We start from the raw sequence: 25344 nt of genomic DNA on the forward strand, positions 1-25344 counted from the left end.
TGTCCAGGTGACGATGGTGTTGTAGAAATGTGTGCATCCTACATATGAACATATACTGAAGGCCCTCTGCCCTCGCCTCTCAGGGCTCGGTCCTTTGCGTTCGTGTTCCAGCAGGTGCCTTCCAGCACCAAGCCAGGTGCTGTTTGCTGGGTTAGAGTTACAGATCTTAGCACCTCTGTCTTCTGCTGCTGAAGGTAGACAGATGACAAAGTGTTAGAAGTTACTGCATTTGATTCTTCGTCCTTCCGATGACTCTGTGACAGTTTATAGACTCTGATAGCACAATAGAGAGAGGGTGCGTGCCGAGTCACAGAGCAGGCACCCCCTTGAAGAGGGGTTCAGGTTTCCCTATCCCTGCCACCCCTTTTCACTGTAACATTTTCTGAGATTGAAAAAATAGTACAGAACAGTGCATGGCTGGGCCAGAGCCAAGTTATAGTCACCCTGGGTGTCCAGTGGCTGAGTTCAGGTCCCACCGAGGTGAGGTACTCCCCGAACCCTCTGCTGTCCCTGGTTCTGCCCTAGTCCCCAAGCTCTTCCACACAGGTGGCCAGGGTGTGGTCAGAGTCGGTGGGGAGAACCATGGAGGCAGCCCTCACCTCTGAGGCCAGATGGCTTTCTGCTGAGGTTTCTTTTCTCCCCTCCCCTCCCCTCCCCCTCCCCTCCCCTCCCCTTCCCTTTTCAGTTGAATATTCTCAGGATTTAAGGGCATGTTACCCAGGCCTCGTTTGACCTCATCACTTCTGTCGGCTGCAGATGTGCAGTGCTGCCTTTCCCCTCCGCCCTTCTCCCCCTCAGTCCTTCCCCTCACTCGGGGCCTCCACAGTCTCCCCAGGCAGGGTTCGTCTGTCTCCGTCTGCTCAGGCTTCTGTAACGAAGTCCCCCAGACAGGGGGCTGCAACAACAGAAACGCACTGCTGCCCAGCCTGGAGACCAGAGGTCCAGGGTCAAGATGTGGGCAGGGCGGGCTCCTTCTGAGGGCCGAGAGGGCAGGGTCTGGTCCGGGCCTCTCTCCTGGGCCGGTAGACACCGTCTTGTCCCTGCATCACCTCGTCTTCCCTCTGTGTGTGTGTGTGTCCAGTTTCCCCCTTTTCATAAGGACACCAGTCAGACCGGATTAGGGCCCACCCTGAGGACCTCACTTTAACTTCAGCACCTCTGTAAAGCCCCTACTTCCGAGAAAGGTCACCTTCTGTGGTGCTGGGGCTGAGGACTTCAACCGATGCATTTGGGGTGTGGGGGACACAGTTACACAATAACAGCCCCCAAGCCCCACTAACCACGGGCAGGACCCAACTGTTCGTGTCCTGTCAGCCTCCGTGGTGCTGGTTATCGAGCCCCCTAGTGTGTGGAGACACCCAGCTGTCCGCCCGTCCGACCCTGTCCCCTCCTCATCTCTGGTCGTTCACTCTAGGCTCTCATCTCTCTCCTATCTGTCTCCCACCTTCCCTCTTCCCTCCACTGGGGCTGGTCACCGCTGGCACCGGGTGGGATGACTCCCAGTCTTCAGGGGAGGTAATGATGAAACACACAGGCCTGGCGGGAGTGGAGAGGTGCCGAAAGGCCCCACACCCATTGCAAGTCCTCTTCCAGCCGGTCCCTGTAGGATGAAGTCCAGCACGTGAGTGAAAGGGGGGGGGGAGAGTGTCTCCGGCAGAAGGGACAGAGGATGCATGGCATCTTCTAAAATATGGAAGGTTCTAGAATGCAGGAGGGGAGTAGAGGCAGGATCTGGTGAGAAGTGAGCAGGAGAAGCAGGCTGAGGTCAGACCATACAGGGCCTCGAGGCCAAGGTCAGGATCTCACCTTGAGGGCAGCAGGAAGAAGCCACCGGAGGGTGTTTGGTGAGCATCCCATGGCCCGGCCGAGGCTCAGGAACCAGGCCTGCGGCCGCTGTATGCTGCCTGGACTGGGGTCAGAGGGAAGCAGGAGGCGCTCCGCAGACCCACCGCCCGTGCCGCCTTTGCCCCTCAGCTGGCGACTTCCCTCCCTGGTCTGCCTCGAGCCATGAGGGAAACACCAGGTCTGGGATCTCTGGGCCCCTGCAGGTGTGGAGAACAGCTTGTTTGCTAAGTGCAGATGTGGGTGCCATGACCAGAACAGTCAGACTAGGGAGGTGGCCCCTGTGCCCCAGGAAAACCCTTCTCATTTGCTTCTGGCTCACCCCCATTGGTCGGCTTAGGAATTGGGGTGAGGCGTTGTCGGCGGATGCTTCGTGAAGTGGGGAGGTGCAGTGCCCGGGGGCTCCCCCTCTTCCAGCACGGCCCTCTCCAGGGGCTTCTATCCCCTCCTGATCTGGTTGATGAAAACGAACGCTAGTTCAAGTGCTAGAAAGTGTTGAGGCAACAGACATATTTTCAGTCCGCAGTGCTGTTTATAAAAATGCAGAAACACAGGGGTGATGGAGGTGGGGGGCTTTCCCTGTAAATGCTGCTCGGTGGCAGGGAAGCACTGCTCTCATTTCCCACAGTCCTGGCTCCTTTCCAAGTCTGCATGGGTAGCCTCGGCTGATGCTCAGGTGGCAGGTTCACCCAGGCCTCCTTGTCCCCTCTGGGGACCTGGCCCAGCAGGGAAGGCAAGCAGAACCAGGGAGGCCACCCCATGGTGGCAGCTGAAGGCCCTGGCTCGTGGGGAGGGGCCTGGTGCACCTGGCTGTAGTTCGGTCAGAGACTGAGGAGCCTTTGGGTGCACAGGCGTCCTGACTGTGAGCTCGGGGTGAACCGAAGCATCTAGATGCCGAGGCTGTTTGGGGAAGGACCAGCACACTGACGCCGCTCTCTCTGTCCCTGCAGATGCCCATCCACCAGAACCTCAAGGAGCTGCTGGCTGTCCGGGCGGAGCTGCAGAAGAGGGTGGAGGACCTGCAGCGGGAGGTGGCCACGCGCGCCTCGTCCTCATCGGAGCGGGGCTCCTCGCCTTCGCACTCAGCCACGCCTGTGCACACCTCGGTCTGACGGCCGCGGGCCCTGGCCCAGGCGGGGACTGCAGCGGCTGGACCTGTGAGCCTGTCTTTTCCGATTAGGCCCCGCGACCATTTGTGTGCTAGGTGACAGCGCCCATGGTCAGCAGTGCTGCTGTGTTGTAAACACCCCACTTCCCTCCTGTCAGCGCTTTCTCGGGGCAGCTGTCTGTCCCGTTGACCCTGTGACCCGACGGTCCACGGTCCCAGCGCGTGGGAGACACTCAGGTGAGCGGTACGCAGTGCTGAGGTTCAAGGTGGTACATCCTCGTGAAAAACCCACCCCATTCCCTTAAAGACCACGTTGCCAGCCACGTGGCTCCTTTCGGCTCTTAGCTAACTAGAAGTGTTTCAAAATGCACTGGTGGGGAAGACAGACCGTTGCCATCTTTCCTACAGTGCTCTTCACGCCAGGGGTCCTCCTGTACCAATTACTGTTGTGTACATATAAGGTATTTTTAAAGAAGAGAAACATGCCTTTATTTTCCTATGTCCTTTTTTATGTTCAGACTAGTCACCCAAGCTGGTATCTGCTGCACTGGACTGGGTGAGGAATTTTCAAACAGAGCTCACGCTGTTATGTGGTACATTTGAAGCACGATTTGAATCTAGTCATTTAAGGCCACATGTTCTGCCCTCCCCTGCCTCCTGAGGCGGCACGGGTGTTCCTGGTAGTGCTGCAGTGTCCCCGGGGCTGGCACAGTGGAGGCTGGGCACAGCCTCCCCGGGGCCCCATCACTCCTGAGCTGCCTGACCCTGCAGCCTGCCACTCCCCCCGCTGACAGCTGTATCAAAGCCAGCCTGCTCTCTGCCTGTCTGAAATACTAGTTCTCCTTTTATCAAGATCCCTTCAACTCAGATTATTCCTGTGATTGCATGTCGATATTTTAAAGCAACTACTGCGCCGTGGCTTCAGATGCCAAAAGCAGAGCCCTTGCTTCCCTCGGTTTTCTCATCTCACGGCTCAGGCCTCTCCTCCCCGTGTTGCACCTTCACTCACTGACTTTGGGCCCTGGGACCATCAGTCTGGGCAGGAATTAATTTACCATCAACTGGCCCATCCACTAGCGCTGGGGCTCTGAGCTGCTGCAGAATCTCGCACATTTGCTCCCCGCTCCAGCAGGCCCCGCCCTCCTTGGGCCACGCCCACTTCAGCCAGCCCCTGGGACCTCCACTGCGGTGGGAGTTAACCTTGCCTTTAGAGTGGGGGCAGGCAGAAGCTCATGGGGCTCACAACTACATTGTAACACGTGGTTGGTTTCAAATTACTGGATGCTACCCAAAGTCCTACATGTTGACCTTATTTTTGAAAACATTCTTAAAGGTTTTTTACACTCAAATACTTAACAGAATAGATGTTTTTTCAACTTGGAACCTTCTGATTCTTACAGAAAATTATCTGGTATCCGTTAGGTATCAAATATTTATTCAAGGTAATTTAATAACCGAAAATGAATTCATTTTTATCATCTGGGGGATTTGTTTCTAAGGCGTGGTTTAATTGATGTTAGCTTTTGATTTAGGCTTCCAACATAGCCGAAACCTTGTTTATCAATGGATAAACTGGATTAGTCATTGATTACTGAGTTTTTAGATGGGGACGGTTCTCACTTTCTCCCCAGGGATAGCACATAATCTCTCAGCTGCACTGACTCTTAAACTTGCTGTGGCCTGAAGACTGCTTTTCACAGAACCAGAGAAGCAGACTCGGGCTTATTCTTTCCAAGGTCAACTAGCCTGGGACTGGGCTGTCCTACCTCCCCTCCCCCATGTATTGGGCCCTAGGAGGACCCCAAAACCCCCATTCCATTTGAGAGCAGCACAACAGATCACTTTCCATTGTTCCTAGCACAGAACTGTTTCTAAAACAACTTAAAGTATAGTTTTGTTACCTAAGCAGTTTTTTTTTTCAGTTTTATTTAAGTGTACTAGAATGTAAAACCTTTACAGGTCAGATTTTTAAAGACTGGTACAGTATCATATTTGCCTCATCTGATGCACTGTATTTCAATCTGTAATTAAAATGTTTGCCCTGTGGTCTCATTTTTTTGTTGTCTTAAGCATTTTGGTGATTTTTCCCTTGGGGAAAGTTAGTAAACATTCAATACATGTTATATGACACAGTTAGTGTACATAAAGTGCCTTTCCATGATTTAACTCATTTACTAAGTCGTAAATGTAGCTTATCATAAGACTTGAGTGCTGTGTCTGAAATGGGTAGCTACTCTGATTTTAAAAATCTGAAATGCCCCGGACCTTAACCTTGAGAAAATGCTGAAGACTCAAGGAAAGGCTGGACACCCCTGAGAGTCAGAGGCCACCCTGAGGTGGCAGGGCTGGCTTTCCAGGCCATGCATCCTAGAGCTTAAATGGGACAGATATCTGAGAAGCCATGGGGTCCCCACCTGGAGTCTGCAGAGGGTGTGCTGGCCTCCACAGGGGCTGTAAAGGCCGGGGTGAGACCACGCCACCCCCCTGGTGTCACCTGTCTTCTAAGGCCTGGCGTCCCTGTCCTCACACAGCAGTCACTGCAGCTGAGGGCCCCGCAGCAACACCCTGGTGGCAAGGCTGGGAGACTCACGTGGTGCCATTTTACCACAAGGCTGGAGTGGCACAGCCCTCCCAGTGGCCCTGCCCTCATGCTGTCTTTTCAGCTGGCCTGGCGCACAGCCCACTTGAGCCTCAGCGGGCCCCCTGCACGCACGGCCTTGAGTGCCCGGCTCAGCTTCCTTGGCCTGAGATGACTGCACGTCACCAGAGTTGACCTGGACACGGGCTTTCTTTGAAGAAGACAGAGCAGTGGGCTTAGGAGTCGTGAGTGGGAACTTGCCTCTGCCCGCCCTGCCCCTGCGACATCGTTGTCGGCAGGGCGCCAAGAAGCCTGACACTAAGCCGCTGGTCAAGAGGGGACTTGGAGAACCCTGACCTTGAGAAATGCCTTTGGCTGGGAGGAGGGGAATGAGGTCGGCTCCGTAGAATTCAGAAAAAACAGCATCCCTTGACAAAGTGAGTGCCTTCACACGGTCAGAATACAGGGATCTGGTAGGTTCCATTTTGTTTAATGCAAACGTGAGACAGCTTACAATTCATACTTAAACACAAGCACATAAAAAGTACAGGGGATTCTGAGATCAGCCTCCCATCTCCCCTAACTCACAGAACTACCTGGTACCCCCAACCCAGTGGCCAAGGCAGTGGGCCTGGCCCCACTCTGGGTGCCACGGTGGGAGGGCATCCCACCCGCTAAGCTGCCCTGCCTCCTTCCTCCACTGGCTCAGTTATTGTCAACGCTGAGCCCCACCCCCCCAACCCCAGCCAGTTAGGCTAGTGGCGATGGACACTGCATTCGGCCTTTCTAGCGCCCTGTCTCTGCGAACACCTGGGAAGGCCCAAGCCGGCCAGTGCAGCGTTCGGGTTGACACAGTTACGAGAGCCCCATGGCATCTGCCCGTGTCAGCGCCCCACCCCTAGGCCCAGAGCTCTGCAAGTGGGTGGCTGAGTGATCTCCGAGGCCTGTCCCTTCACTAGGCACAGAGATAGACAGGGAAGAGCAAAATGGGTCTCTCAACCAGAGTCAGCGCCGCTGAGAACATGGATTGACAGCTAGGATTTCAGGGGCTTCGCCATCAGCCAGCCTCGCGGTGGCAGTTAGAGAAGTATCTCACTGCTCACCTAAGTGCTGCCTCGCTTCCTCTCACATGCCTCGGGACGGCTCTGAGCAGCCCTCCTGACGTGCCGACCTCCTGCGCGCTGCCCGGCTTCCTCCCGACTCCGTTACTCAGGACACGGGCCCTCCCTGGGCCCTGAGCTCCCCCTTAGGTGACAGCAGGCTGCAAGGGTGGGGGTATTGGCCCTCGCCATCCTTGAGAGAGACCAGCCTGGCCTACGAGGGCGGGGGCATACCGGAAACAGGCAAACCTCACAATGTCCCCGCTGGTCCTTTCCTGGGGCACGGGATGCGGTGGGGCACGATTTCCTTCCTCCAGGGCACCGTGCAGAGGTGTCTCCTTGGTGCTCCGCACCCCTGGCCACATGCTACCCAGCCTGTCTGGCAGGGCCCACAGACACGCTCTACATAACACAGACACACGAGGCAGGCACTACGCACCCTGCGGGGTCTGTTCAGACTTCAGCCGTTTCCCTAGGAAGTCGGAAGTGCCTCATCCCAGCTCCATGGAACGTGTAGGGCTGTCTGTGCCGCACGTGAAGCGGTGTAAACAGGACCCCGCCTTCTTGCTGACTGGTTATCAGTAGACGGGGGCTCCAGACTCCACCTCAGACCCTGACAGCAGAGCCCCCAGGATCAGGACCACATGTGGGCTGGACAAGTGTTTCCAGAAGGCAGCTCAGCTCCAGCCCAAACCAGGCAGCTCCAGGCCAGTTCCAGTGCCCACAGGCTCCCACGCGCTCTTCATCAGAGGACAGGTCACTGGAGACTTCCTAAGTCAGGTGTATTTCCCAAACCAAGCGAACGTCCCTTTTCCCTCTCCCCGCTGCATACATCTCTAAGTAAACAACGGGCATGCTTCAGGCTTTGATGCTCGCCCAAAGTGGTATCGGGCACTTTTGCTATCAAAACAAGAACACGCATGGGGTGGGGTACGCCCCTCCGCAGTATAAGAGTCATCTCCACGTCACGAATGAGTCCTCGAAACTCATCATGTCAGCCTGGAGACCACGCCTAGTCCCCTGGAATCAGATGGGAATTAGGCCTGAGAGCCACAGCTCTCTACATGTCCAGAAGATTCCTGAACTCTCAGGGCAGGGTACCGTGACATGCATGTTTGTACTTAAATAAATGACAAGCCACCACACGGGCCAGCTCTGTAGAAGCCCAGGTGCATAAGGGCTGGAGCTGGAGAGAAGGATGGAAATAAAGACACGCCCAGGTGTGATGTGTGCGTGGTGGTACCTGCTGTGCAGTGGCTGGCTCCTCGCAGGGGCTCCAGGTGACTCAGGCACCAGCTGGGCCCCTGCCGACAGCTCTTTGCTCTCGGCCAGGACTGCCTCTGGGCAGAAACCTGCCCAGTGAGTCAGTGCGGTGTAGAGGAGCTCACACCGCCCTGGGCTCAAACTCCTGTCCTGCAGCAGAAGCGTCCTCTGGGCCCCCGCCCTCCCCAGCTCACTGAGACCTGGGGACGGGGTGGCTTTGGGGAGTCAGCGACTCTGCGGCTCCTGAAGCTGGCAGGGGCACAGGAACCAAACTCACAAACACCAGAGCTCATCTGGAAAACTGAGAACGACAAGAAGCCAATGACATCAAAGGAGCAGTGTGGCAGCTGGGGGTCCAAATGAAGCCAGAAGCAGGGCGCAGCGTGCGCCCTCAGATCCGGGGCGGCTCGGGCGGCGGCGGCTCCGCGGACTGCGTCTGCAGCGCCGAGTATGTCACTAGGAAGAGGAGATGCCCGTTAGCAGGGGATCATCCCCAGCCCGCACCGGGGATAACGCAGATAGCTGAGGCCCTCCGGGAACAGAAACCTGGCTCCCTGGCTGTTTGTCCTGGACAACTCGCCTCTGGCGCCCGCTCCACACCCTGGAGATGAGGACAAGGCGGACAGACCCTGGAACGAGCTCAGCCTCCAGTTCCTCATCTGTGAAGCGGGAATGCTCCTGGCGGAGTTGCTGGGAGGAGGATTTTCAATAAAGCAACTCAACACAGTACCTAGCCTGTGGGAGACGCTCACACAAAGGTGGCCAAGAGTTTTAAAAACTTTTAAAGTTTTTTTATTTAAAAATTTTAAAGTTTATTTTTAATAAAAAAAATTATGAATGTTCCTATAGAGTCGATTTCCTCATGTTTTACATCCAGGGCGGCGCTCCCGCATGCCATACGGCCCTGAGTGAGCGCGCGCAAACCCCCCCCCCCCCCATCGCACGCTGCCTGCCGACAGGCCTGTGCCTCCTGCTGCTGCCTGTAGCTCCAAGCAGACCAGGGCACCGTCGCCCTGGCCGCACCCTCCCCAGCCTCGACTGATGAAAGCCAGCTGGCTCCCCTTCTCCACAGGAAGCCTTTCCTGACCGCCTCACTGGGGCCACACGCTCTGCCTGCCTTGAGAGGTTGGGCACTCCAGGCTGGCAACCTGACCCTAGGCAGACAGTGCTCCATCACCACAGAAGAGGGCGGGGAGGCCAGGGGAGGCGGGGCTAGGGGCTCCCATAATAGGGTCCGTGTTTTAGCCAACTTCCCTATTGCCTCTGGCAATTTTCTAATCGCAAGGTCCCAGGTCTAGTTGTAAAGATTTCCCACAGCTCCGTCAGCACCTGTCTGAGGTGCGTCTCTTTCCGCTGACAGGGAGCAGAGGGGCTCAGGCTCAGGGACCCAAGGGCAGATGGCCCTGACTGGGGCCGCTGCATCCCTGGTATCATGAAGCTGGAGTCTGGCTGGTCCGGGCAGAGTACAGGGACCCCTGGCTGGAAATTCTAGGAACAGGCACCTCTGCACTTCCCTGCTGCTCAGGGCTGGGCCCACGGGCTAGGAGGCTTCAGCCAAGGCCAGTCCTCACCTTGGGGCTCCTCACACACGACGGCTTCCAGGTGCTCCCCCTTCACATAGTCCGCGTTCAGACCCTCTGCAGAAGGCAAAGGGCGGAGTTAGTGGCTGACACAGAACCAGAGGGTCCCTGGGCATGATGGAGAACTCCTGACCAAGCCTCCATGACGCTGAAAAAGTCCAACTCCCTTAACGACCTCAGACCCCTGCACCCTGGGCCCCCTAAATGTCCTCATCCCCTCATCTGGGTGAAGGGCGGCTGGGAATGGCCTGCCTGGCCCAGGAGTTCTCATCATCGTCCTCAGAAATGCTGGGAGGCAAAGGCCCCTGACGTCCCATCCCCATTGGGAGGGTGCCACCATGTGGGAGACTGTGGGCCACCCAGCAGCTTTGCCCAGCAGAGGGGACACCTGACGACAGGGCTTAACACAACCCATGGGTCCACGTGATGGCCCAGGGGCCAGGGAGGTGGAGAGGGGGCCAAGCACCATGTGAATGACTGATGGAGGCGGGGCGGACGGCTGGGTGGGCTCCCTGCAGAGATGCCAGCGACCCCCCCCCCCGGCACAGAGGCCGGCCGGCCCCTCCAGGCACGGGAGGTGGCGCCGTCCCTGCGCAGTGTGGAGGGCCCAGGGCCCGCTGCTAGCTGCTCTAGTCCACTTAGTTACTTGGGCTTTCTCCCCACCAACGTGTGAGAGGGACCGGGGACTTTACAAGCATCCTCTATCTGCCAGCACTCAGGCCCCTGACTGGTACCATGCTGGACACCAAGGCCAGCGCTCACAGCTCAGAGTGGACCCTGCCCCTGCTGCTGCTTAGGGACAGTCGAGTCCACATCTTATCCTCAGAGAAGCCAGAGACTAGAAACCCCATCAGAGCCCAGGTCCTTGGCGGGGAGAATTGAGCCATGGTTCTAACAAGCCAAATGATGGAGCAGGTACCAGCATATGTCACCCTGCCACCCCCGGTCGCATTCAGGCTCCTTGCACAGAAAAGGACGCCTGCCTGCCCTAGTGCTTGCAGGGCTCAAAATGGATACCAGATGGGCCCAGGAAAAATGCAGGTATTTCTCATTGGCAGGGCAGGAAGGGCGAAGGAGTTGGTGGAAGATGCTCCCTGGTGATGGGCAGGGACCAGGAGATGTGCCCTGAGCCTTCTGATCACTGCCCAGCTGCCATGTGCTGGACTATCTAATGCCCGCGGGCCGCCCTCTGGTTGCTCCTCAGGGATGACCGCCAACAGGCATCTGAGTTCCGGTCAGGATCTCCACCCCTGCCCCAGCATCCCTGAAACGCAGCTGCACCCAGCCTCCCACACGTGTCAGGGAGAACTAAAGATGGTTGGGGTCGCAGCCAAGTTGGTGAGTGCCTGGGAAGGGGATGGGGTGGAGAGTGGCGAGAAGGAACAAGAGCGGAGGGGAGAGGAGGGGTGGACAATGAAGTGTAGAGGCCAAAGCAGAAGAGGAAAATGAGTAAGTCAAAGCACGTCGTTACCTTGACCTTCTGCTGCATCTGAAGGCAAGACACAAAGCTTAGGAGCCTGGAGCAAGAACACAGCCCCCAACAGCAAACCGCGTGGGCTTTCCGCACGACATGCTGCTGACCCTTGGCACTGAGGGCAGAAACAGGGGAAGCAGAGGGTCCCCAAGGCCAGGACCCCTTTGGTGGCAGCAGAGACCAGAAGCCCCTGAGCACCACGGCGGGGTCAGCCCTCCCAGCAGCCACGTGCCGTCCCCCAGGCCCTCCCTGTGTGCCGGGTGCAGAAGCCGTTTCTGCTCTACCTTCCCTGACTTCCCATGGGGGTGGCTTGGCAGAAAGGGTGAGGATGGGAAGTCCCAACTCCCAGCTTCTCTGGGGCTTAGCCACCGCACAAACATCACAGTGCTCCTCCTGATTCCAGCCCGACCTAGGTGCCTGGGACACATCAGTGGATGAAGGACACACAGTTCCCCAGGAGCTGACAGTCCAGAGACGGGGGACGGGGTGGCAGTCACAGACACGGAAACCAACAAGCCCGATCGGCCCCAGATGGGCTCTGCACCGGGCGGCCCCCAGGCTGGGAGGGTGGTGCCCCAGGCCCAAAGGATGAGGGCAGCTCGGTGAGGGGAGAGGACAGCAGAGAGGATGATGGGGAGAGCAGAGCATGCTCAGGGAAGTGAGTGGCTGTGGAGAAAGGCTTCTGGGGATGGGCAGGGACCAGGAGACCACAGGTGGGGAGGAGAAGGGATATGGTTGGAGCCAAACCATGAAGGGCTTTGGACATCAAGCTCAGGGTCCAGACCACAACCTGGAGAGCAGTGGGGAGCCTGGGAGGGCCACGCAGAGCCATCCCTGTGTATTTTAAGTGGGCCCCTCTGGCTGCTCAGAGCAGGGAGAACCATGGGGGAGACTGAGGCAGGCAGGAGGCTGATGGAACAGTCTAGGCGGAGGGGCAAGAAGACCTGGCCCTAGACAGGCAGGATCAGGGCACTGGTGATGGAGAGCATGGCCCTAGAGCAGAGCTACCCACGTCCCCCAGGTGTGGGGACCCCACTGACATGAGGTAGGGGCTGGGAGGACCCAGGAGGGCTGGCGGAATTGGTGAGAACAGGCCACAGACGCAGGAGCAGACACAACTTACAAATTTGGAAGAAAATGCTGGTAGCACAGGGGGAGGATACAGAAGAAAGGGGGATCTTTTTCAAATGTGGGGGATATGCCACACTTTGGTTCCCATCTAAGTGAACTGGGGGTGATGACAGTTCTTGCCGAGTGTTCTGGTGAGGGACTCAAGACAGTGTGGGTTCAGCAGTGACAGTGACATCACTGACAGACCGAAGGGAAAGGCCTGGGAAGCCCACCCTCGGATGGAGCGGAGGACCGGGAGAGGCTGTGGGAGCACTCGTCAGCCCTGCCAGCACGCTGGCCCTCCCGGCCCGCAGCCCCACCGCCGGCCCAGCAACACCCTCACCTTGAGGCCGCCCCCAGAGGAAGAGGTCACTTCCACACCCTCCAGCCTTCCAGCTGTTGGCAACGCCCCTCCTTTTTGGTTTACTCTCTCCCAAACAGCATTTAAATTGCTCAACAATTTCTACCCAGGCCTTCATGTTCTCATACTTTATTGGGCTTGGCCTGCTAATCCAATTTGCAAAACCTCACACCTGTTTGTTTTAGGAAACAAGTGTGAAAATAATGTACTTTCATTTCACCTTCCTGCCTCCCCCCCCAACCCCGCCACAGAGACAAACAGATCCGACCCAGACGTCTCCTTCTTTCCCTTGGAAATCCACCTCTTTTCCCCTCCCCACTCCTACTTCCTGGCACCCTTCCTGGATTCATCGCTTCCCATGTGGAGCCAGTTCCTTCAACAATCCCCTCTGCCTCGGCTTCCTCATCCATTAACTGACGGTGCCCATCGTGGCTGCAGCCCAGGGCTGTGGGGGTGCTCGGGGCGGGGCGGCGCATTCCGCGCTGGGCAGTGTTGGGCAGCGGTGCAGTGGGCAGGGATTTGACGACCGTGGCTTGCACTTGTCTCACTGTTCAGGTATCAGTGCTGAACTGGGGTGAATGGCAGCCCTCAAAGGATGTGTCCTCATCCTCATCTTTGGAACCTGTGGATGTGACCTTATTTGGGAAAAGGGTCTTTGCAGATGTGACTAAGTTAAGGATCTCAAGACGAGATCATCCCAGACTAGGGTGGACCCTAAATCCAAAGACAGGTGCCCTTTGAAGAGACAGAAAATGACACAGAGGAAAAGGCCATGTGAAGATACAGGCAGAAACTGGAGTGATGTGGCCATAATCCAAGGGATGCTTGGGGCCAGCAAAAGCTGAAGGGGGCCGGGAAGGATCCTCCCCTAGAGCCTCCAGAAGGAAGCAGTGCTGCGAACACCCTGCTCTTGGACTTCCAGGCCTCCAGAACTGCGAGAGAACAAATTTGTTGTCTTAAGCCACTCGGTTTCCTTGCTTTGAGCTGGGGCAAGTGAGCGCTCTAAGGACGATCCAGCCTGCAGCTCTGCACTCCTGACTCTGCCTGCCTGCACCATTCGACAGCCAAGCTTTTGGATGCACAGTGGGCGGACAGGACCTCAGGCCAGGCAGCCATGAACAGTTGTGCAGGTTGTGCACCGAGATGTATAATGGTATCCCTGGAGCACAGCCTAAGGAGCTGCACGTGGCAGCCCTGGTCACAAATACTGTCCAAGAGTAAAACCAGCAAACGTGATGGCCTGCTGATAAACTAGCTGGAGACTTCAGCAGTAGCCACATGCAAAGCATTCTGGGACCCAAATCAGTTTCCTGGGAAGCTCAGCTCTGGGCTAGAATTAAGGGCAGAAGCCAGAACCAGTGAGGGCACAGGAAGCCTCATAGAGGATGGCACTGAGGTGCAGGAAAGAGGAAAACTATGGCCAGGTCAGGCTCTCTCACCTGAACTAAAAAAATCCGCCCGTTTTCAACTCAAGACACTCAACAAACAGCAACACCAGTGCTGCGCTTATAAAACACCGAGTATGGCCTTGTTCACCCTCAACAGCATCCCCATGGGGCTTCCCTGACACGGGGCGTCCACCACAGACTCCTAAGACAGATTCCATCTGTAATTACTCAATTTACACACCACATATAGACTCACCACTACAGCATCCAGTGAAAGCGACCTGTTACAAAGCTAGCGTGGAAAGGCAGTGGGCGGGGGGTGAGGCATTCCTGCTCATTTGAAACAATTCATGATCCCACATATTTTAAGGTTCTCTGGCTCGGGCAGTGACTCCCTGGGATCTGAGGGGGATGAGAGTGCTGCCTGCCGGGTCTCAGAGATCCCGGAGTTTCCTGCCTTCCACTCCCCAGGACACTGGTAGCAGGAGAGGGTTCCCTTGGGCGAGATCCAAAGCCACATGGAAACCCAGGGAGAAGCCCAGAGGTCACCTGGGCTGCTGGAAGCTGGAACCCTTGGAAGATCCAGGTCATTGGGTCCAGCCCCATCCTCTCTTCCAGGCTGGTTGACACTTCAGTTCTGCCCACATCTGTCCCCAAGGGTTTTGAAAAGTGCAGCTCCACCTCCGCCTCATCCTGGCAAGTCTGCCAGGGAGGGGGCTCGGGCAGGCTGTGGAAGGGACCTGAATCTTAACCTGCTTGGGTTCTGCCCCTTTCCGTCTAAAGCCCTTGCCCCTTGGTCCACATCCAGGAGTCAGGGGATGAAACCACCGTGGGCACGGCCACAAGCAGCTGCAGGGCAGATCCACTTACGCTGAATGCTGAAGCAGAACTTCTTCTGCTGGTACGAGATGTAGCTGGAGACGGCGCCGATCAGGGCCATGGCCAGAGCGCTGGCAACGCCAGCAATGGTGCCCGTCTCAGCCGACTTTCCTGGGCGGAAGCGGGGGGGGGGGGCAATGCAGAGGTGAGGTCAAGCTGATGGCACCCCGAGGATCAGCTCAGACACCTGGTTCTCCCCCAGCCACCGAGCTGAACTTGTCCAAATACCTGTGACCCCCAAACCAATGTAAGAGGCTGATGCCACTTATATCTAAGGTAGTAAGAGGACATGGTGCTCTCTGGGATTTGCCAAGTGCTTCTCATTTTCCATAAGCATTTCCATTTCGAATACCTGGAAAGGTGGCCGTGGAAGGGGTGCAGCCCCTCCCTATGTGGGACCCAAACAGGCCAGTGGGCTTCCTGTGAGGCCACCTCCCCGGGATCCAGAGATTCACGCTTAATTCCTTCAAGTGGCAGCATTTGTCTGCTGTTGGCCTCACGGTTCTCTACCAGAAACACACAGGGAAGGGTTGGGAAGGCTGGCACTGTCCCCTAGTGGTTTCCAGCAGAACCCTCGGGACTCAAACTCACCGGAATCAGAGCTGTCATCGCTGTCATACCGGCCATCACCTGCAGAAAGGACAAAAGCACTGAGTCTCCGCTGTGACCACCAGCTCAGGGTCAGGACGGACAGCTCCTTCCCGACGCTGATTCCACTTCTGCCACAGGCTCCAGCCAGCACGCCCCCTGCGGGCTCTCCCTGCCTGTAGCAAGACCTGCTTCCTTACGCCCGTCACCCACCAAACCCTGGCTGCCAGGTGGAACTTTTTATTCCTGAAAGGACAGTGGCTCTGCACCGAGAATGTGTTATATCCTTGGTTTTCACGCGTGGCCCTCCGTCGAATCTCCGCAATCCCCTGGGGCAGGTGCAAAGCATCCCCCATCTAGGCGTGCAGGTGAGGGACTGGCCGGCAGGTGGCGGAGCTGAGCCCAGCCCCCAGGCCAGCCGACTCAGAGTGATAACGCTGTGTGTCCCATGTATCTACTGCCTCCTGTAAGAAGTGTATTGTTTATCTGATGACAGAAACGTGGTTATATAAGGCTTCATTTAATAAAAAGGATGAAAGACTAGCATAAAAATAGTTCATCATCCCACCACCCGTAGAGATTTACAGTTCATATTTCAATTGCCTTTAGTCCTGTGCCTGGCCCTTCACGTGCTTTTCTGCAAATCCAGATGCTTCTGTTCATGTCACTCTGGTACACAGATAGTGCCCTTCCGAGACGCTACAGGATTAAGTGATCATCAAGTATTTGCTAAGGCCTTCCACTTCCAGCTTGGCGTCTAGTTTGAGTTGTTCTTGGAACATAAACCAATGCAGGCTGACAATCTCTTATCTAGTTCTTTTGAAATTCAAAAGGGCCTGAAATATCAGAGATGGAGAACAGATTAGCGGTTGACAGGGGTTAGGGAGTGTGAAGGAGGGGAATTTGTCTGTGATTAAAAAGGGAAAACAGGAAGGATCTTTATGGTGATAGAACTGGGGGTTTTTTCTTGACAGTGGTAGGGGTCACATGAACCTACACACGTGGTAAAATTTCATAGAACTAAACACACTCTCACACACACACGCTGCCCAGACAGCAGCTCCATGACAAGCTACTGGTGCCGTTTAAGGACATTAATTAGCCTGGAACACTCCCTTCTTCTCAGGACATAATGTTCATTAATGGAGAGAGGCTCTGTTCCCAGAGCCCAGGGATCTTCGGAGAAGCCGCTCTCGGATGCGGGAGGCAATGACCTCTGACATCTCCTTCACAATCAAAGAGTCTGGTGGAGATGTAGGGGCTGCTGCTAACAGGGATAGGCTGTGGATGTGTGGGCGCAGGGGGTATATGAGAACTCTCTTATGATGTGCGCAATTTTGCTGCAAACCTAAAATTGCTCTAAAAAATAAAGTCTATTTTAAAAAGAAAAGAGTCTTGGGGGAGAAAATGAGGTTTGCTATGTTCCCACCTGGGGCTGAATCCTTGAGTTAAATGCATTTTATAGACAGCCCTGATTGGAAATGAATGGTTATTTATAAAACAAGGAACACTGGCATTTTCAAAAACACAATCACCACTGCTAGAGAAAGCAGAGCAGAAAGGAGGACGTGAGTCACCAGTGCGTTAACATGTCGGCAGCAAGGTCACCTCTGAGGACATGGCGTCCTGCTGCACCAGCCCAGCACTGGGCCCTTCCGCTCTGCTGGGGATGGCCGTTGCCAAGGGTAGCGGTGAGCCCCCTCACCAGCATCGTCTGCTGACGTGTTCACGTCGCTAGATTTCCAGATAGGTCTGAGCAACTCAACCCATACTTTCTTTCACCTCGAGGTGGAATGAAGCTGAGTGTCCTCAAGTCTCTCCTTATTAATACTTGATCATGGGGATTCACAACAACTTGAACCTCTCAATCAGGATGAGCATGAGCTACAAAGGTGTTCCATGAAATGTGAATACGACGACTCCTCGTCTACCGCGGCTCCAGGGGCACACGGAGAGAGGGTCTGGCTCCCCTCGGCTGTCCGAAAGACTGAAAAGTTTGATGCTTCTGTCTCGAGGAATTCCTGACTATCTCACCATCTGTCATTGTATGAAAGCATTATCCTAAGAAGATGACAAACATGTTATTCCCTACAACAAAAATGTGATCACATCCTGTGTGTGACTCACTGTTCACATGGGCACGTGAGCTGAACAACCTGTGAGGCTAAGGAACAATTAGAAAAGAAAAGCCCAGTCATTCTAGAGCCTTGCATCCCTTCTGGTTGCATGAACCTGAAGGGAAGTCAGCCAAGCCAATGTCATGGACTTGATCCCTGTGTGGCTACTGAACTCCAGTCACTTCCTCTGAGCACAGGTTGAATCCAGTTCCTTTACAAAATGCCTGCCAGGCAAAGAAGGTACCGGGACAACTGATGTCCCTCTGGCATAGCGTATACTTGTCTAGACCAATACCACCCATGGAGGGAAGTTCGATATCAATGTAAAGTGGATGAAGTCATAAAAGCACTACAAGGAAATGTAGGACCACATTTATATTTTCCTAAGGGAAGGAACGGCTTTCTAAATCTGACCCTAAAGCCAGAAGCTTGAAATGGAAAAGATCATATCACAAGCAAAAACTTCAGTACTAAAAGCACAAGAAACGAAAGGGAAAAAATGGATCCACTGGACAATGTAAAAATTAAAAACCTTTGTGAAAAAAGAAAGCTAACTAAGTGAGGTGATGAACACTCGTTAGCTTGGCTGTGGCGGTCATTTTGCAATGCGCACCGACACTGAACCATCGTCTTGTGCACCTTCCATTTGTAAACTTTTGTCAATTATACCTCAGTAAACCTGAAAAATGAAAAGATGAAAAGAAAACCTTTTTGCTTCAAAGGACATAATCAAGAAAGTGGGAAGAAACCCCCTAGAACGAGAGAAACACCTGTAAATCCTGTGTCTGATAAGGGGCCAGTGCTGAGAACCAAGAACTGCTACCACTCAATCAGAAGGCAAGAAATTCAGGGCGGAGGCTGTGGCTCAAGTGGCAGAGCGCACGCTTAGCATGCGCAGGGTCCTGGGTTCAGTCCCCAGTGCCTTGTCTAAAAATAAATAAGTAAACCTAAGTACCTTCCCCCCCCCCCAAAGTAAGAAAATACAAAAAATTTTTTTGAAAAAGATGGTTTGAGAAAAGGCAACTAATTTAATTTTTAAGTGGGCAAAGGATGGGAAGACATCTCGAGCCTGAGACAGACAAATGGCCAATAAGTACATGAAAAGACCCTCAGCGTCATGAGGCGTCAGGGAACTGCAGATGGAACCGACAATGAGATAGCCCTGCACACGCACAAGGAAGGCCAGGGTCCAAAAGAGGAAAGTAAGTGCCACTGAGGGTGTGGAGAAATTCGATCTTTCAGACGTGGCTGATGCGAATGGAAAATGGTACAGGTTAATGGATCCTCCCAAAGGCGAACACACTGAGTTACCATATGGCTGAACAATTCCACGTCCAGATTCCATCCCCAAGACAACCGACAACACAGGGCCACACACAAACCGGCACAAACTGGTACACTGACTTCACTGCAGCGTGAGTCATAAAAGCCCGAATGTGGAGGCAACACACAGGTTCAGCAGCTGACGAGTGCGTAAAAGAAAGTGTTTCTGGAATGTCTGAAAAGGGCTTACTAACCCCTAATGTAACAGGAGCCCTTCCACGTAAATGAGGATAGGCGCCGACGCTGGGGGAAACCGGGAAACAGGCACGGAAAGGCAACTCCCACAGCACATTAAGAGTGTCTCAATGAGACGTCCAGGTGAAAGGTGTTTCACCTCTGGGGTTCAAAGAAATGGAAAAGTTCAACAGGATAGCATTTTGTGCTGCTCGAATGTGCAAAGATAACAAAACTCACCTACCCAGCGAAGGGGGTATCTCAGCCAACGGGCACCTGCTCGCTTCCTAGTGGTGGAAACGGAAGGCGGCCGAGAGGTAATGGGATACCATCTGGCAGTCCACGAAGAGCTGCATCGTAGAAAATCTGCACTTCCTGTGACCCCACCATACAACTTCTAGGAATTTATCTGACCGACAATGTACATTTGGCGATGAGGACATTCATCACAGCACTGTGTACAGTAGTAAAAAGCTGGAGGAAAAAACTTCTCTGCATAAAACTAGGTCCTGCTTAAATAAGTTACAGTAAAGCCTGAGATTACGCAGTGGTTGACACAAAAAGACACTCAGGGTATCACTCAGTAAATATCCTGGCTTCAGAAAGGTAGCGTATCAGGGCTGGGGGTGCAGCTCAGTGGCAGAGCGCGTGCCTGGTGCGCACGAGGTCCTGGGCTCTGTCCGCAGTGCCTCCGTCAAGGGGTGAAAGTAGAAAAAAGAAAAAGAACTCATTAAAAAAAGGTAGCATGATCCTATTTTTATAAAAATAAACACAAACGTTTACAAATGCATACTGTATGCACAGAAAATGTATTGCAAGCAGATACTCTGAAGTATTACTGGTTACTGCTGATTATTCCTAGATGGTGAAACAATAAACACGCATTTTTCATGGAATTTATAAAATATGTTTCAAATATGCCAGCCTCATGCCAATCTAGCCCCGTCTACTTTCCCACAACTGGAGAAACGGTTCAAAGAGGCTAGTTCACAGGATCTTCATTATCAAGGACAATGCGTTTTGTACCCCTACCTGCGTTCTGAGTTCACAATTATAGATCATGATTACATATGAGTCTACAGTCGCCTTCTACCATATTAGAAACTCCCCGGTACAGCGTATCTCAGACTGCAGTTGGCTTTGAGCACAGAAACCTGCGCACACAGACGGCGAGAGTGAGTCGGCAGCTAGAGCAAGCTCTGCAGCTCTACGGGGCGCCACAGCTATGTGCCCACCTCGACTGTACGGGCTCCTCCTATAGCGACAGTGCCCACTGTAGCTGCAGAACACTGTAAACGGTAGGCACTGCCTCAGGGAGGAAGTCGCAAATAAGCCCTGCTGTCAACAGAAATGGTACAACCTCCGCCTCCTCAAATACAAAAGGCAGCAACACACACAGACAGACAGACATGTCACCCTGGAGTCCTCCACGGCCACGCGCCCGGGAGGCAGGGATGCAATGCACGGACTGGTCCTTCACTGACAACAGCAAGACCCCAGGCTCGCGGCAAGCGCCTGGCACCTCTGATTTGCCACGGGCACGGGTACCAGTGGGGAGGTACCATCTAGAACTGCTGGCAGGGGCCGTGCAAGGCTTTAAGGACTTCTGTAAGTGTTCCCGACTTCCAGCAGCCACAGCTAGGGCTTTTGGATTTTAGGGGGGTTTTTTTGTTTGTTTTAGGGGGGAGGTAATTAGGTTTATTTATTTATTTATTTTTCATGGCGGCACTGGGGATTGAACCGAGGACCTTGTGCATGCTAGGCATGCACTCTACCACTGAGGTATGCCCTCCCCCAGGGCTTCTGGGTTTTTTTAAAAGGTATTTTAATTTAGAAAATAAATTTATTTTTAAATGTATTTAATTTATTTACACTCATTAAAGAGCCAGACACAAAAGGGCAAAATATTTACTACATTTTTAAAATACGGCAGCAGAAATGCAAAGTAAAATTTTTTTCAAAATTGAAAAAATAATAAACAGAGGGAAAAACACTTGCTTCAAATGACTCATGGTTACAAAGTCAGACTGAACTGAAGCAATCAGCCCGAACATGGCTGCCAAGGCTAAGCACTGGGGACGGCCTTCTCCACGGCCGCAGAACGTCTCCAAGGCCTGGGTCCCCTCCATCTCCCTCCTTGGGGAAGAGCATGCTCACCTCGCCCTCTAGCTAACGTGATGGGGGAGGGTAGAGCTCAGTGGTAGGGCGGGTGTTTAGCATGTACAAGGTCATGGGTTCAATCCCCGGTACTTCTGTTAAAATAATTAATTAAAACCTAACTACCTCCCTCACCAAAAAAATGATTTATAGATAACATGACAGGTGCCCTGCCCCAATCTGACACAGAGCCCTACACCTGCCCACCTATGGCAAGCTCCCAAGACACCAACGACGTTATCTCGGAGAACAGCCCCGCGTTCACGCCACACTTGTGTGTGTGTGTGTGTGTGTGTGTACCTTCATGTGTGGGGCAGGGCCAGGGGCTCTGAGGGAGCAAGTGGGTCTCTTCCCATTCTAGAACACCAGAACCAGACAGCCATTCCTCACATCTGAAACATCTTATTTCTTCATGTTATAAAAGCTGAAGAAAAAAAAAGAAATGGGTCCAAAGAAGTCAGAGAGAGCTGTAGAGGAGAGATGGAGAACGGGCTGTCCGCAGGGACCCAGCACCGTCTGGGGGCAGATCCCGAACTTTTCAGTTCCCGACAGAAGGTTCCTCACTTGGCTCACTGTGCCACAGCGGGGCAGGCCACCCCAGGGATGTGGTGGTCACCGACTAGTCAGTGGAGGTCTGATGGGTTTTAGCCACTATTTCTAGGGTAAGCCCTTCCACTTAAGCTCTTCTGCCATGACTATGTTCCCACTGAGGCCCAATTCCCTGTTGCTTGAGATTCACTTAATGGCTTGTAAGGGACCATGAGACATCCCAGATACTTCGAGAGTGTGATTGTAAATACAGTAAAAATGGAAGAGGAATGATTTCTCTAAAGGCCCAGTAGGGAGAGCAGATGAACCAAACATGGTGTACCTCTATGATGGAATATTACTCAGCCATAAGAAGAAATGAAGTCCTGAACCCTGAAAACCTGTTAAGTAAATGAGCCAGACACAAAAAGGCAAATACTGGATGATTCCACCTAATGAGGCACCTAAAGTTGTCAACTTCACGGAGACAGAAGGTAGCATAGTAGTTATTAGGGACTATGGGGACAGGAGAATGGGGCCTAGCTGCTTAGTGGGGACAGAGTTTCCACTTGAGAAGGTTGTGAAGATGGATGATGGTGACAATTGTACAGTACTGTGAATGTCCCTCATGCCACTGAACGGTACACTTAGGATGGTTAAAATGGTAAACATTATGTCTGTCTTGTCACAATAAAAAAACTCATTAGTGAACCCTGGGGCCCTGGAAGATTCTAGAAGGTGGAGGTTCCGGGCAGGGAGCAAGCACAGAGGCCTCAGCCAGGCTCCCCACGTGCGGTACTACAGAAGAAACAAACAATTGAAAATTCAAAGTCAGGAAGCAGTCTGAGGACAGACACCAGGAGTGCAAGGCGGGGATGCAGAGGAAGCTGTCTGCAAAGCCCTGAAGGAAATCAAAGATCAAGGCTCCCGCACTTCATCCTGGGGCTGCGTGTGGAGGGAGACAGCACTTGAAGCTACAGCCAACTAACTGAACTGAGCCAATAACAGCTTCTCATTTAACCCTGGGAACTCAAGGTGACGTGTTCCTACATCCCCACAGTGAAGCGCCCAGGGCTGCAAAGTGAGCATCGTCTCTAGACCTCCCAGGACAAGTTCCAGCAGGGCCCCTTTCTTCGTGGTGTTCTCGGAGACGCAGGGAGGGCTTGCACTTCATGCAGAAGATAAGGCCCTCCCTGCAGACACCTGCCCTCTACCACCCAAGGCTCTGGGACTGCCACTTGAACCTTGAACGAGCTGGTCACCCAAGTGCTAGTGAGCAGACCCAGAAGCTCAGGGGAGGTTCAGAGAGAACAAGCAATGGGTAAAACATCCAGCTGGAGCAATGAATGGCTGCTGTCCTGGAATGCGGGCAGGAGGAGGGCTCTCCCTGAGGATGGAGAAGGGAGAACAGCAGCAAAGGGACTGGCCCCTGAGGCTCTCCCTGAGCCACTCCCTCTCCCTCCCCCAAGCCCAGCCCTCTCTCATCCCCATTTAATCCCTTGGCTCAGCTTATCAAGAGTTCTGCTGACTGACACAGCAGTAACAGTGATTGGGGGTGCTCATGACATCCCTCCTCCCCTGCAGGTTCTTCACCCACCGAGGACAAACGCCAGGAATCAGAGGATGGTCAGATAAGGCATTTGCTTTATGAATGGGCTCCTGTGGACTTCTCTCCCCTGGCTTCCAAAATCCCCTGGGGGAAAGCTGAGTTTACAGATCAGAGTTACAGAGTTCACCTCCCATAAGAGTGCCCACTTCTCCAGCCAGTTACATGGGGGGGCGTGGGCTCCCTCATCACCCTCTTCAGGGTACAGGAGAAAGCACTTCATGCCCTGATCCCAACACTAATGTGGCCCAGAGTGTCGATAGCCTAGACCCCCTCACCTCAGCACACTTTTATTGGGGGGCGCCAGGGATGCACAAGGGAAAAGGTGGCTGCCTTCAGGAAGCCCAGTCCAGCAGGAGTGAAAGCAGCTATCTGTGACGCCAGCTGATGGGCGCACGCTGTGCCGTCTGGATGATGGACGCTCTAGGAGGACCCACAGGCAAGAGATGGGTGCCGGGCCCCAGGACCACAGAGGGGAGGAAGCTCCAGAGAGCAGGTAATCATCTTTGAGGTCTCTCCTAATGGATCAGTAGCTTCACACTTACTGAAGGATGAGTAGGAATTCACCCAGTGGAAGAAAGGCATTTTAGGCAGGGGAACAGCACGTGAAGGCACAAAGATTGGCAGAGACCATCTTGTCTGCATGGCTGGAGATGAAAGGAACCTGTGGTCTAGGGCAGAAAGCTATGCCAGCAGCATGAGGGGCTTGAACTTATCTTGTAGGCAGTGGGGGGGGCATTAAAGATACTCTTTGTTGTTTTTATCTCCTTTAAAAAGTTTTTCCCAACACAAAACCAACTTCAAACGTTCAAAAAAGTTGAAAACATTGTACGGTGAACACGTACATACCCATCATCTGGATTCTGTAAATGAACATTTTACATTCTTTGCTTTATCACATGTTCATCTGTCCCTCTAGCCCTCCGATCTTACTTTGATGATGCATTTCACAGTACGTCTCAGACATCAGTACAGGTCCCCTCAAAACACATTATAACCTAAAGTTCCACAGTTGCAAGTGATTCCTTTTTTAAGGTACAATTTACATATAATAAAATACACATCTCACATGTGCCATTTTGTAAGTTTTGGCAGACACGTACACCTGTGGAACCCATACCCACGCCAAGATACAGAATGTTACCAACACCCCAGAAACTTCTCTCCTGTCCCTGCCCAATTAATCCCTGTCCACACCCCCATCCCTGGCAGCTGTGGATCTTATTTATAACATTAGACATCAGTTTTCCGACTATTACAATTTCATGTGATGGGGCTCATACAGTATGTACTCTTTTTTCATTGGCTTCTTTCACTCAGCACCATATCTTTGACATTTATCCTTGTTCTTATGTGTATCAGTAATTCATTCCATTGTATGAATATGGGTCACAATTTGTCTATCCATTCTCCTGTTGATAATCTGGCTGTTTACAGTTTCTTTTGTTACTGTCCTGCTATCATAAATAAAGCTGTGACGAACATTCTGCTATAAGGCTCTTTTGAACATAAACTCTCATTTATCTTAAAAAGGAGTGAAACTCTTGAGTTACAGGGGAGGCCTATGTTCAGCTTTATAAGAAACTTGACATTCCCACCAACAACGTCTGGGAGTTCCAGTTGCTCCGCTGCCACGCTAACATTTGGTATTGTCAGTCTTTCTGCTTCAAGCCTTTCTGGTGGCTGTGCTGTGACAGCTCATCATGATTTTAATTTGCATTTCCCAAATAATGATTTTGAGCACCTTCACAGAACTTCCTTTTTGAAGTGTCTCTTGTGCTCGTTTTTAAATTGGGCTGTTTGTCTTTTCACTATTACACAGTAGTTTTAAACAGAGGACTGACAAGATCGTGTTCCTGATGGTTCTCTCTGGCAGCTGCATGGAGGACAAACTGGAGCCAGGAGATCAGTTAAGAGATTAAGGTAATGGCCCCAAGGGGAGGTGATATGGGCCTGGGCTTGAGGGAGGCAAAGAGAAAGAATATTCCAGATTCAAAAGATACTAGGGGAGAGGACTTCTGGCAAGAGGGACTGAGGAGGTCAATCACTACTCTTCTCAAAAAGCAACTATAACCCTGGACAACCCAAGACAGCTACTTCAGGAAATACATTTAGTTTCAGTGAGAACAGCTGGACTCCTACTCATATTTCCCCTTCCTCCAGGTCTT

General features: G+C 53.2%; 2 protein-coding genes across 10 annotated transcripts in view; one reads left to right on the plus strand and one right to left on the minus strand.

The window, feature by feature from the left end:
• Positions 1-5002, plus strand: part of MTMR1 (myotubularin related protein 1) — a 61658-nt gene extending 56656 nt beyond the window's left edge. For all 6 annotated transcript variants that reach the window (XM_074359354.1, XM_074359356.1, XM_074359355.1 and 3 more), the window contains one exon: positions 2793-5002. In XM_074359354.1, coding sequence (XP_074215455.1) covers positions 2793-2954 — 162 coding nt within the window. In that variant the 3' untranslated portion in view covers positions 2955-5002. The remainder of the gene's footprint in view (positions 1-2792) is intronic.
• A 995-nt stretch (positions 5003-5997) lies between these two features.
• CD99L2 (CD99 molecule like 2) overlaps positions 5998-25344 on the minus strand; it is a 94676-nt gene continuing 75329 nt past the window's right edge. For all 4 annotated transcript variants that reach the window (XM_074359362.1, XM_074359360.1, XM_074359363.1 and 1 more), the window contains 4 exons: positions 15275-15313; positions 14675-14794; positions 9463-9528; positions 5998-8347 (listed from right to left, as the gene is read on the minus strand). In XM_074359362.1, coding sequence (XP_074215463.1) covers positions 8283-8347; positions 9463-9528; positions 14675-14794; positions 15275-15313 — 290 coding nt within the window. In that variant the 3' untranslated portion in view covers positions 5998-8282. The remainder of the gene's footprint in view (positions 8348-9462; positions 9529-14674; positions 14795-15274; positions 15314-25344) is intronic.

This window comes from Camelus bactrianus, chromosome X (genome assembly GCF_048773025.1).
Source record: "Camelus bactrianus isolate YW-2024 breed Bactrian camel chromosome X, ASM4877302v1, whole genome shotgun sequence".
Taxonomy (NCBI): Eukaryota; Metazoa; Chordata; class Mammalia; order Artiodactyla; family Camelidae; genus Camelus; species Camelus bactrianus.